Below are 14,183 nucleotides of genomic sequence, written 5' to 3'. Positions count from 1 at the left end.
TGTTCGTCCCACTAATACACCCATAAAATAATAAAATTTAGTGAGTTAGGGGTTACACTACTCACGCTATGTGTTAGGTAAATCGTCGTTTCCCGTTGCCAGATACACGATTAGGGCGGATCCTCGCACCTTTATTGAGAGAATTTTAGCCATCTGCCCTTGTGAGCCTCTCTTTCCGCAGTTCGTTCCGAACCATTCTCAAATCTCTCCAGGACGGAGAGTGAAACCTTTCCCAGTATAAAGGTAACTTAGTAGGAACGACTCGCATCTTATGGCCTTTTTCCGATACTCATACTCTTACCTTGATTACCAGGACTACATCATAGGGATGTAGGTCGACACTCAGACAACCAGTACCCGAGGCACGAGAAAAATTTATGCCTAATACGTTCAGGACAGAAATGTCCAGGGTTAACCATCGTCTCTCATTACCTTGTATTCCTTTCCGTGTAGGAAAAACCATGCCACCGAAGAAGCGTAACCAATCCACAAGCAAGAAACCTGCTCTCTTATTAGATGAGGCTACGTTCCAAGTTGCAGTCTCAGCAGCCGTAGCAGCTGTCATGGCTCACCTAAATGCTAACACCGCCAATGTTAGCAAGGGCCCTGTCGGGATTTCCAATCCTGGCAATGGACAGCAGCAACCAACACTTTCATACCCAGTCTCCCAAGAACCTTCACCGAACCCACTAAAGAGAAAACTCAAGATTGAGGAGGGAAGTACCTCGGCTCAAGGACCTTCTGAAAGGCGACGAGCTGAGGCAGTCTATACCCCTGTCAATCCTTCCCTCCCGACCTCAAGAAGACCATACCTAGGAGACCTTCCCCACTGCAGCAAGTGCAGCTACCATCATCATGGTGCCTGTCGGGAACTCTATTGTGCTAGGTGCAACATGAAGGGTCATACTGCTCGCGTATGCAGAACTCTGGTGGAGCGTATTGCATCAATCACCAAAGTGACGACCAATCCAGTTTGCCACCTATGTGGTAAAATGGGACACTTCAAGAAGGACTGCCCAACCGAAGGGAAAGACAAAGACACAGAAGGAGCCTGACACTACTACTTAGGGAGAAGCGACAAGGAACTCGTTAGATTTTGGTACGTCTCTCGATCTCGGATAACTAAACTAAGAACAATAAAAGACTAATTCAAATGTAAATTCTTCCCAGTAAGGCGAAAGTCGCAGCACTGTTATAAAATTTAAAATTCATTAGGTAAAACTATAATGGCTAAACATATACGTTACGGCCATGTATATTTAAGATGGACAGACCTAGAGTGAGCAAATGTCGCCTCATTTCCTGTTCCTCGTTTGGTTGTGGATTTAGGGCGGGGTCGCTCAGTTAACAGTCCTCCCCACCTTAAATATACATGACTAGTATATGTGAGGCGATTATAGAAATGTCTCGTGAGAATCTGTTCATGAAAAGGTACTCTATTCGGAAACACTTAGGACTCTCTATAGTTCCGCGTCGACTCTATCGGTCCAAGTATCCGCGGTAGTGATACATAGGACGAAACCCGAGACACCTAGAACTTGTGTGCCTGTTCGGCACATGAATCTATCAATCTTCACTTTATATCATGTCGGAGTGTGCCAACTTCGACGACTCTATTGATCATGGTTTGACTTCGTGCAACCACGTGTATATCCTTAAGTGTTGTGTAAAAAGAACTTTCTACATAGCCATGTCGGCAAATAAAGGTTCTCCCGAACCTAAACCTAACACAAATAATCAAACATAATGCAATCCGTCAATCGTCCCTCTTATCTCAAACCTTCAGAAGTACCCAAGAGAGGGTACCCCGCACTGTTGACCGACCCCTCGTAGTTAGATAGACACCGAAGTGAACGACACTACAGATACTCTAAGAAGACGACCACCAACCGAAGCATACTCCGTAGATTCCCCCGGGAGACCTTTCGCACCTCGCACATCAGGTTCGTGAATCTAGAGAATAGAACTCATGAGGTTGACCACTATAACCAGGTATACTGCTGGCATACATCAAGTATTGGCGGTTAAGCCAAGCATGAGCTCTACCACGGACCTCTCCGCAAAACACTTTCACCCTATTCCATAACATAGGAGCCGAAGTCAAGAGAATCACTGCGGGTTGAGCGAGTAAAGTTCCGAGTGATGAGACCCTATACCCACTAGATTTGACCTAGACCGAGAAAACTCAGAATCTTCGGAAGAGTAGTTGCAGTAGATGCTCGCAGTACTCATGCACCTCGTCCACCCAGTTATAGACAAGTGGTGCTTATCATCCTCCACCCTCTCGCAAGGAGGAAATCGTCGTCGCCCTGTAAACGATGAATTACACTTTCCGAAGTGAACACTAGGATACCGAGAACCACAGGATAACCTTCGCAGCCAAGAATACTTGGTCAAGTGCGAAAGTAGTTGCGTTAAGTCTCATGACCCGGATCCCGAAGAGATTATAGACTTGACACCAGCTTTAGTGTTAGTCGAAGGGTTATGCAGGAACATGCACTTTCCACGCTAGAATAAACCAAAGTCTTAGAGATCCATTGGACTATTAGGTGTTCCATGGATACTACCTCATGCAGAGATAGTAGAACCACCTCCCGAGATAGTCCAACACTCGTATGGTGAAACCCTATCTCTCCGACCCTCAGGGTTCCCGTGTCTTAAGATTCGTTAGTGCAGATCCATTTTGCACAAGCTTGAGATAGACACTCTACAGCAAACAGATAACCGTAGATACGCAACCCACTCGACGATCTAGAAAGTCTCTATCAACCAGTTGACAGGAAACGCGAGGCAAAGACCACCTGAGCTTTCTAAAAACCAACCTGAAGGACTATACTACCAGTACGGAAGAGAACATTAGGAACTTCGAAATGGCGATCGCGCCAGTGACGATCGCGCCAGTGACGATCTTGCCATAGAGGTACACTATGTTCTAAGTACTAAAAGGATCTACCCTTCCGAGAGCCTAGGACCATCCGAGAATCCTCGCAGAGATTTGGTCCAACCTTCGTTAGACCACTACTACTTTAGGATATGCCACAAGATTCACACCCGATCGATCCACTTCTTAGACTTGATATGCGATTATCCGACAACACTCTTCGTGCCTCACTCATCTTGATAGAATCCATTGAGAACCCTAACCTCGTAGATACACCAGTTGGAACCCACTAGCTACACTAGACGGAATCCGCATCCTGTACGTGAAGGTCTGTCGGAATGACAAACACAGACAAGAGTTCACTTGGGAATGCGAGGACAACCGTATAGGAAGTACTCTCTTACCCCTACTGGGCCATTCCTACCTACTTCCTTGCCTAGACCTGAATTTCGGGACGAAATTCCCTCTAACGGGGGGATGATGTGACAACCTAAGTTGTCCCGTTACATTTCCCCGTTACCGTTAACAGAATATTCCAGTTATAAAAGTTCCGTTAATTGGAGGTCGTCAATTAAATAAACATTACAATTGTTCATGTTTAATAGGCCGTTAAGTCGTGATGAAAGGAAATAAAAACACATAACATACATTTCCATTTAATTGGAAAAAGTTAGTTTTTATTATTACGACCACTAAATCGGGTGCGACCAAAAGCCCCGTTTAATGGCAGTATTGGGTAGAATTCCACCGAGCCCTGACTCAAAACCCTATATAGGGTGAGTGGAGTCCATTGGAGACTTTTTACACTCTCTCTCTATACTCTCTCTAGACCCGTTTTCGCCCCAAATCCGCCAACAAACGCTTCCAAATCGTAAGTCTCCTTACCCTAGCTTGTTTCAAACATATTGGCTTGTGATTATACCTCAAAAATCATCCAATAAGGCATGGAATAAGGAGTTTATGGCCCAGGAACACTCTAGGGCCGTAAACCCCTAATATGGTGTCAAACATGCCTTTAAACTCATCCTTAAGCTTAGAAACTATTAGGAGACTTAGCCTAGGAGTGTTTGAACCCCAAAACAACAAGATTTGTGGCATAAAAGAGGTTTTACGGCCCAAGCACATGCTTAGGCCGTAAACACCCTCTAAACTTGTTAAATGAAGTTCCAAACACTCCCAAACCACCCATAGGCTTAAGACATAAAATAAGGACATGCTATTTAGGGTTTGGAACATTTAAACACAAGGAAATATGGGGTGACTTGGAGTTTACGGCCCAAGCAAGTACCTAGGCCGTAAACTCCCCAAAACACACCCAAATGATGGTTTTAATCCCCCATAATGGCATCACACTCCATTAGAAATTGCTAGGAAGGTATTAAGGGCTTAAAACTTCACTAAATCCATGGTATGAGAGTTTACGGCCATAAACTCCCATGGGAGTAGTCCCTAGGCCGTAAACTCCAATATAATGCCCTTAGAAGCCTTAAACCCACTCAAGCCTTTTTGGAAAAGTACTTAGAAAAATCCCATGAACAAGCTAGAAGCCTAAAACACCCTAGAACCCATCACCATGAGTTTACGGCCGTAAACTCATGGTGAGTAGTCCCTGGGCCATAAACATGGTATTAAGGGTTTACTCTCGGAGGGTAAACTCCATTCCTTAGCCATACACACCTTTAGACGCTACCCGGGACACCCAAACACTCAACCAAAGCGTTTTCCGCTCCTATGAGCGCGTATATTTGTTTAATTAGTATTAAATATACTAATTTTATGTAAACATATGTTATCATATGTTAAATAGGTCATAGAGTGTGTTCGAGTCCTTGCGTGACACCGAACGCCCAAACGGCACCTTCGTCGGACCTACTTACACCAGGTGAGTTCATACCCTTGAATGAACCTTTTAAATGTTTTTACATGTTTTATAGGGGGGATACAAGTTAAACATGCTAGTTATCATATCAATCACATGTGATTGATAACCCGCATGCACCAGATTTTACTACACTGTACACTGTTTTACCAAGTAGGACACTATAAATGGCTTTCTAAAAGGTTTTCACTTGTTCAAGTTCTTACTTTTACTGCTTTATCAAAGTTCCATTTTTCAAATTGATTTATGAAAGGCTCCAAAGATTTCTAAAGGTTTTCACACTTATTTTACCAAAGAATACAAAATGCGATTTCCTGAGTATAAAGTTTTTTCCAAGGTTTTCATGTATACTTTTACTTGTTAGTTACTGCTGCTTCACTTATACTTATTTTATACTCCTACTTGGTAACGCTTTCACTTCTTGAAGCGTTTATACCTGTTATTGTCTCTATTTCACTTATACTTGAAGTCACTTATACTTGATGGACGCTTATACTTATTCACACTCTTACTTAGTGATACGATTCTACTTCACTTACACTTGATATCGCCTCTACTTCACTTATACTCAATACGCTCTTACTTCACTTATTGTCGTCTCTACTTCGTGATACACTTATACTTGATCGACACTCCTACTTCACTTGCGACCGCTCCTACTTCGCTTGTTAGACACTCCTACTTCACAAGAATCACTTCTACTTATTACACACTCAGTCGTAGTTAGATGTATGTATGTGCTTATATAGATACATATAAGTAATGATTGAAAGACTTAGGAAGGCTCGTCCGCCCTATTTCCTTTTCTTCATTGAGATGTGGTCTGGTGGGATCGGATGGCCGTCTGAAGGTCATTTGGTTCATTAGTTATATACTATGTATATGAATATGGACGTACAGGAATTCTCTAGTCAGTTCAGTTAAGAGTCTCTACCTCTAGTCTACACTTACATTAGGAACACACTACCCACTATTTGGAAGTCTCTACCCACTATTTGGGATGCATCTTCAGGACACGGCCTTCTCTGTCGTCTAGTTGGTAACCAGAGTCTCCTGTAGGGAGAGCGGACATTGTGTGTATAGATCTATACGGGATTGACAACCCCGCACCCAAACTGCTAGCTACAGTCCCGACCTACCAAGCCAACGGGTGACAAATGTCACATCTTAGACGCTTGTAGGGCGTCTGGTACTCTAGTCAGTATGGTTACGAGTATCCTGGGTTACCTTATAATTCTTTGGCCTTAAGGTAACGGTATCTCACCGGCAATTTACATTGTATGCTGGTAATTCATTTTCAGGGTCACACTATTTTGACCTTACAAGACGTATCTTTCATTTGATACTGTTTGGGGTCTGTTTTTCACTATTTTAGACCTTACCAGTTGTACCTTTCATTTGGTACCTTCTAGGTCTGAGTCTCTACTTGTTAGACTGAATCAGGCGTGTCGTTAGTTCGATACTCTCCTGGAGTCTATGATTCCTTTTCCTTAGTCAGCAGTCCTCACTGCTGAGGCATATGTTATCTCCCTGTTGTCTCTTGCTTTCTTTAATAATCAAATTCAATATTTTGATAGTGATAGCAATTAAGGGAAAACCACTTTTTACCACATAACACTGACCAGTCTTGGTAGAAGGTTGCTTTATTAAAGAAAATATAGGATTTTCTAGAAAGAACTCTAATACACAGTAAACACTTAACTACTTCTTTATATAGTTATTTGAATAAAAGTCACTAAATACTTATGAACTCACCAGCATTTCTAAAATGCTGATACTCGCTTTTCAAATAACTTGTATTCTCAGGTTAGCATTGGAACAGGTACATGCCAGGAGCTGTTGATGAAGATAGCTTAGTACCACGCTGTATTTATTCTATTTACTTGTATTACTTCGATGTATTGTATTGTAACCACGTAAAATTATTACTATTAATGCAATGTTTTGTTGTACTTTGATTACTATATGCATGTGTTGTGATACTTGACATGACGCCATCCACCCCAGAACGTTTCCGCCGTTTCGGTTTCGGGGTGTGACATCTATCTCCAATAGTTGGTCAAAGAGATTTCTACAATTTAATTTACCAGACTTGCAATTCCATTCCATAGAAAACAGGTTTTTTTCTTCGTTCTTCCAACTGGAAAATTTCTACAATTTCAACTTTAAGTTTTAGGTTTTTATAATGGTGTTGAAATTTATTGTTGTTCATATGAATTTGATGTTGATGGTTCTGAATTGGATTTTTTTTCATTCATGATTCATAGAAAATGTGGTGATTTAGGGAGCGTCCTTAAAGTGTTTGATGAAATGCCAAAGAGAAATATGACAATCTTAGATTGTATTCATGGTTAGCGATGGAATGTTTATTGTTGTGCATCTCATCTCCTAAGGTAAACAAAATAAAAACAGTGAATTATGTTATTCTATCATACTTTAAATTTAGAATTACTCTCATTTTCTTTCAGTATTGAAAGAGAGGGAATCATTTTTCGATTATGAAATAAAGTGCTGGAAATCACATAAGAATATTTCTGTAGAATAATTATTGGGTGTTTATTCCTATCTTCAATTTTTTCATTATGTAAGAATAATTATTTCATTCTTTAAGAATATTCTGTGGAGAGTATTATCATCTTGGAAATCACATATGAATGATTCTGCCAGAATTGTATTTCCGGTATAATCACATAAGAATGATTCTGCAAGGGTTGTATTGCAATTGGCTGATGTTTTAACATGATTTTTGTTTCTTATGTTTTTCAGATGTTTGAAGTTTTGCCAAGGGATCACTTACCATCCTCGAGTTTATCTCCTTTTGCAGCACCTATAAAATATTCTCATGTAATACAATTATGACAGAATGCAAATCTCACAAAATGTCAATCTCATAGAATGCTAGATATTTTGAAGTAGCTTAGAGGTCAAACATACACAAGACATCTAGGAACGAAACAAGAAAGTGAATGAGGATTCTTTCAAGAATGCCGATATTTTTTTTGCAAGAGATTTCAAGAATGAATGTAATTTATGTTCATAGTTGTATTCTTTAAGAATGAATGTAATTATTTATTCTAAACTATTAAACTTCGTTTTATATAACATTTGTATTCATTAAAAATTATTGATCTTGATAATATGTGTTTATAATATTATGTTCATAGTTGTATACCATTCTGACAGAATTACAGAATATCATTCTAACAAAATGACATTCTGATAGAATAAAATTGTATATGCTTACAAATTACGTTTGAAATTGAATTAATTTGAAAATAAATCAGATTTTTTAAATCAAAATCATTTATTATCCCATAAATCTCGATTTTTCCTTTTTTAAATCTGTCTTAGTTGACTAAAATGCCCTTATGCTGAAATTTGTGTGAATATATATATATATATATATATATATATATATATATATATATATGGAAATTTACTCTTTTTACAATTTATGTTTAATTTTTTTGAAAGTACAATGCTATTTTTTGCTTTTCACAGAAACACCGAAGAAAATGAAAGTATAGCTACCTTCTTCTACCATTTCCATTTAATAGCTCTTCTTTTGGTCATGCTGCACGAGGTTCTTTTTGAATTTGCATTTAAACTTTTATAGGCTACAATTTGTTGAAGCGTTTTATGTATTTTGTATGCATATGTGTTTTTTTTTGTTGTTAAAGTTTACAAAAATGAATGCCATATCATTTCTTTTAAGTTTTGCTTTGTTGTGTTAAGGAAATCTATTTTAACTTTTTGATTACAAACTATTTGCCATTATGATGAACGTAATAGTTTTAGCATGATGTTTTTTGGCAACGTTAAGAAAATCTATTCTAGCAATTTGATTACAAATTATTTCCCATTATGAATCACACCCCATTCAAACCCGTGGTGAAACGCATGATTTTTTACTAGTTTCATATTAAACTCAAATATATTTTTATCACTTGTTACATTTTATAATGAGAAAATAGTTAGCCATATTACTTATAAGGTGTTTTAAAGTTTGAATTATAAATTTAAATAACTTCCAAACCACATAAAACTTACAATACGTTCACACCAAACCATACCGCATAACATGGTTTAAAACTCACAATACGTTCACACCAAACCATACCGCATAACATGGTTTAAAACAGATACGGTTTGTGATTTATAAAAATCTAAAATCATATATGTTATACGGTTTGTAGTTTTGACTTTAAATCGAAACCTGCAATTTATACATTGAAATATATAGGAGAATAGTCTCTGATAATATCACAATCATATCTGTTACAGTAAATTTTTTAGAGAAATTAATTATCCTTTTACAATTTCCTCTTATTTATCTTCCTGTCATATTAAATGATAATATGTGAATTAAAATATTATTAAGGAAAATTAAATAGAACACATATCACATTTGACATGATAGAAGAATATTAGAAAAAAATTATAGAAGAATATTTAATTTCTCTAACTTTAACCAAAACTAAATTACATAAATTACTCGTGATTAGAAACTATCAAAGAAAAATAGAAATTACATTTTCTTGTTGTAGAAGAGCCTAGCATTAGTAGATCCAATGGGCCTTAGGCCCATTCTCACAGACCTATCTATTCTAAACCCTAATGATATTTGTTCGCTTCACCTCACTGCTTTTGCAGGTTTATTTTTCGTATCGTCTCCATTGAGCAGGTTTGAAGCTTTTCTTCCCTCTTTCGCTCAGTTAATATCTCAGCTTTGTTTCTTTATGTAATTTACATGTATATATTGTTCCGTCTGTGAATTAGGTTTTGGATTTTGGCCTCATTTAGCTTGATCTATTGGTTATTTTGATCGTTATAGCCGTTAATTCTTAGAATTTGTGCTTTCTGCGTCGATGCTTTATCTTTTTTTTTTACCCCACAGCTATCGTTAATTCGGTATATATCTCATTCTCTTAAGAAAATTGATGTGTTATCTCTTCTATGCCTAAAATCACTTTTTTTGAAGCTCTCCATGGGCGATTTTATAATGTTAAACGCTTCTTTTGAAGCGTATCATCTTGTAGCTGTCAATCTAGTTTCAGAAGATCTACAATTCATTATAATTTCATTGTTTCAATCTATAAGTATTATGATGATAATTTTGTAGTGGAAGAGCATGAGAATCAATTTTAAAGTTTGCCAAATATATTTCTGAAACATTTCTGTCCGATGTTGATTACGAGTTTTTTATTCAATATATCACCTTTTAAATGAGCAGCAACTCAACAAGTGTGTTTTCAGATCACATATCAAGTGTAAATCACTCCCAGGGAACACACATACGTATACACATGCATATATCATCAATCCAAGTTTATAATCCCAAACTGATTGATTTTTTTTATTGTAACATTCACAATATGATGAACTCTTGGAGGAAACTAATGTGATTTCCCTTCATCAGTTTACTTTGCTTTCTGAAATTGTTTTCTATAGAATTACAAGTGTTTCTGTAGCTCCATTGAACCATAACTTTTTTGTTTTCAACATCAGCTTATTCAGCAGCTGAGAAGGAGAGAGAGAGCAACAAGCATTGACATAGACAACAATGGTGCACGTCTCGTTTTACCGCAACTGTAACTCATCTTTTACCCTTCTTTTCACTCCCTTTTATACAAATTCAATCATAATTGACATATAAGAATATGATAATAACAAGATCCAAAAATGTTTTTTAGATGGGAAAACTTTCAAGAAACCCCGTCGTCCATACGAGAAGGAAAGATTAGATGCTGAACTGAAGCTTGTTGGAGAATATGGGCTTAGATGCAAAAGAGAGCTTTGGAGGGTTCAATATGCCCTGAGCAGAATCCGTAATGCTGCAAGAATGCTTCTGACCCTTGAAGAAAAGGACCCACGTAGGATCTTTGAAGGTGAAGCCCTTATGAGAAGGATGAACAGATATGGACTTTTGGATGAGAGCCAAAACAAGCTAGATTACGTTCTTGCCCTTACTGTTGAAAACTTTCTTGAACGCCGTTTACAGACACTTGTGTTCAAAACTGGAATGGCCAAATCCATCCACCATGCTAGAGTTCTCATCAAGCAAAGGCACATCAGGTATGTAATTAAATTAAATTCTTGATTTATATATTGGTCACTTCAGTTATAATTTACTGAATTTTTTAGGTAGTGTTTGGTAATGATGGAATTAGCGAAGTTAATAATCGTCAATGACACTAATTTTTTTTATAAATTTTTGGGTTTTATGCAGAAAAGTCACATTATTTTGGGAAAATTTCCAATAAAGTCCTAAATCTTTTTTTTGAACAGAAAAGTACCATTATTATGGGAAAATCACATAATCTGTCATTTCCTGTTAAAATAAAAATAATCAGGATTTTTCTGTTAAAAAAGATTTATGACTTTATAAAAAATCTCCTAAAATAATGGTACTTTTCTGCATAAAACCCTAAATTTTTAGGGTTAATCTTATAAAAAACCTTATATTTCATGTTTTTTTCTGGATTATTAAACCTCAACTTCAGTTTTTTCGTGAAAAAGACCTTGTATTTTTTTTTTTTTTTCAATCTGGTCTTTTTAGTCATTTTTCGCTAAAGAAGTAGTAAAATGTGAGGGAAAAACTAAAAATGTTGAGGATTTATTTGGAAACATTTAGACGGGTGTTGGTTTATTCGGAAAAATGACAAAGTTGTGGTTTTTTTCGGAAAAAATGAAAAAATATAAGGTCATTTTTGTGAAAAAGATAAAGATGAGGTTTAATCCGGAAACAAACACAAAGTATAAGGTCTTTCAAGAGATTAACCCAATTTTTTATACTTCAACTAATTTTTTTTCTTATGGTCTTTCAAAAACAATTAAATTTATTTTTTATTATAATCATAAGATCCTCATGGTATTTTATTTATTATTTCTGTAGATAGTTTTTTTTAATATAAAATGATAAAGACCTTTATTTGACAATTTGAAATGTTATACATTTTAAACAAAATGAAAAATGTTGATATGCAATTTATTTAGAGATATATTTTCATTTAACTAAAGTTCATTTTTCAACATTATTAAAAATTCTAATCATCATACATATCATAACAACATGTTTGAATGACTCAATTCATCAATTCTGTTACCGCTCATTCCATTCCATCTGTTTGTGATTCCATTCCGTTTGTCTGTGATTCCATTCCACCATAATACAACAGGGTGGGAAGGCAAGTGGTGAATGTTCCATCATTCATGGTGCGTGTTGACTCCCAGAAGCATATTGACTTTTCTCTCACTAGTCCCTTTGGAGGCGGGCGACCTGGCAGAGTCAAGCGAAAGAACCAAAAGGCGGCTGCCAAGAAGGCGTCAGGTGGGGACGCTGACGAGGATGATGAAGAGTGATGACATGTCATCATGTTTCATCTTTTTTACTATCTTGTCAACATGCTTTATTTTGATATTTTTCAGTACCTCTAAACATAGCAAGTTTTTTATTTGATAATATGGATATCATGCAATCAAGTAAGTGTCTCAAGGGTGAGTAAACATTAAAACTTATGCTCATTTTTGTGACATTGTTTTTATTAATCAAGTAAACGTAAAGCCAAATGTCCCTTTAATCTTAAAAGACAGAATTACTTAATTGGTTAAGTCAGATTTGATTTATCGTAAAAATGTTGGCTTAATGTCAGATTTGTTTTTTGGAACGTAATTGTCAAATGGTTATTTCTATAGTCGAAAAACCTTTATCTAGTTAACAAGGAAAAAGAAACAACCAATAACCAAGTTGGCAACAGAAACGTAGTTAAGTTACTTATTGAGTTTAAGAAATGATTTTTTACTTGATGGCTGAATGGCTTTATAGTGATATTGATAATAAGTTTTCTACGAACTGTTGTATATTCAAACACAACTTTTGATTATTAGTTTGAATCATTATGTTTTGTCTACATCATCATATTACTAAATACATTTTTGTTTTAGAATAAAAATACCTATTCTTTGAAGGTGTTTCAAAGAGTTTCACAAAATTGACCATAGGAGCTTTCATATTGTTAAACAATTATAATTGTTTGAACTTTAAAAATAACCAATAAGTCTAAAACACACCTGTGGACATGTGATTATGCCGTTTTAACAATTAACATAAAGGATATTCCACTAAACTTCCATGGCTATATGTTGTTATTTGAGGGATTAGTAAGTTACGTATAATCGAGGAATTTATATATTTAGTCACTCAAATATTTTTTTATGTCTAATAGACCATTAAAGTTGTAATTTACCTATCAATTACACAGTTATACAACTTGATACAAAAAAAGTCAATTACTTGAGTGACTAAATGTGTAAATTCGTTAAACTTTGTTGTGTTACAGTGCAAAAACAAACCACATGTCAAACCACGTCAGCATGTTACCCGTAAATGTGATATAATTTCCCTTAAACCCTTAATTAGTTGGTATTTCCTGACATTAAGGACCAATTGAGCACAAAAAATACTTGAGTGACTAGATATATAAATTCGCCAAACATTGTTGTGGAACAGTAAGTATCATAAAAGGGAAAAGAAGCACCTCAAAAAAACAAGGAAAAACCATAATAATAGTGTAATATTCTTTGTAATGAATGAATCCTTGGATAGTTGGATCAAACTTAATCCCTAATAATTGACCATATAACATCGGAACAAAAGCCGTCTCAATACAAGTTCTGAAATAAACTTACAAATGTCATTGTCCAATGATCAATAAAACATTTTAACTTAAAAATAATATAAACATTTAGTTTTGAAACAAAAGCCACGAGAAGCTTTCGGAGTTTTGAAACAAAACCTTGGTTTGCAAATATTCTTTCATATTCATTTTACCATTATATTTGTGTCTAGTGTTCGTGGTGACTATTTCAAACTTACAAACTTGGTTGTATAATTCATGGTGGTTATTTTATTTAAAATCCACTAAAATTTTCAGAAGCACCCTTCACTTTTATGTCGAATATCAAAGATAATTTAATTTATTCGATTACAAAATTTATGTGTATTGTTCAACTTGATATTCATTACTTTGATACGTAACTTCACTTTAAGAAAATGCCTTACTATTGTTTGTTGAAGGATAATGTGCAAATATTCATTTCTTGCCATATTTTTTCTGCATCCTGTTTTGTTAAACTACTTGGCATAAAGTCATGATATGATAGCTTGCTACATATTATTGACTTTTTGATCAAAATTGAAAGAAATGTGCGATTGGGAGTTGTGTGCTTTAGGTGAAGAGTTTCAACATTTGAATAAGTCTTGTATTGACTAATATTTTCAAATGTTGGTTACTAAAATTTGTGATTATTTGCTAACATACTTCTTCACCTATTTTTTTTCACTGTTTTTTGTGTTTGAGATAAGATTCTTTACGATTAGTGATTACTTGTGTTTAGTGTGAGCAACTTGTTGATTAATTGATA

At 35.8% G+C, this 14,183-nt stretch overlaps 1 protein-coding gene across 2 annotated transcripts; it reads left to right on the top strand.

Annotated features, from left to right (window-relative positions):
• Positions 1 to 9,358: 9,358 nt before the first annotated feature.
• LOC111879987 (40S ribosomal protein S9-2) lies at positions 9,359 to 12,329 on the top strand. Of its 2 annotated transcripts, none has more exons than XM_023876409.2 (4): positions 9,359 to 9,444; positions 10,269 to 10,351; positions 10,454 to 10,835; positions 11,939 to 12,329. In XM_023876409.2, the coding sequence occupies exons 2-4, from the start codon at positions 10,324 to 10,326 to the stop codon at positions 12,120 to 12,122; spliced, it is 594 nt and encodes a 197-aa protein (XP_023732177.1). In that variant the 5' UTR covers positions 9,359 to 9,444; positions 10,269 to 10,323; the 3' UTR covers positions 12,123 to 12,329. The 2 variants fall into 2 exon arrangements, with proteins under 2 accessions (XP_023732177.1, XP_023732182.1); XM_023876414.3 differs by lacking the exon at positions 9,359 to 9,444 and adding an exon at positions 9,450 to 9,474.
• Positions 12,330 to 14,183: the final 1,854 nt, after the last annotated feature.

This window comes from Lactuca sativa, chromosome 4 (assembly GCF_002870075.4).
Source record: "Lactuca sativa cultivar Salinas chromosome 4, Lsat_Salinas_v11, whole genome shotgun sequence".
Taxonomy (NCBI): domain Eukaryota; kingdom Viridiplantae; phylum Streptophyta; class Magnoliopsida; order Asterales; family Asteraceae; genus Lactuca; species Lactuca sativa.
The sequence above is the reverse complement of the archived record's forward strand: the minus strand, read 5'-3'. Positions and strand labels throughout refer to the sequence as shown.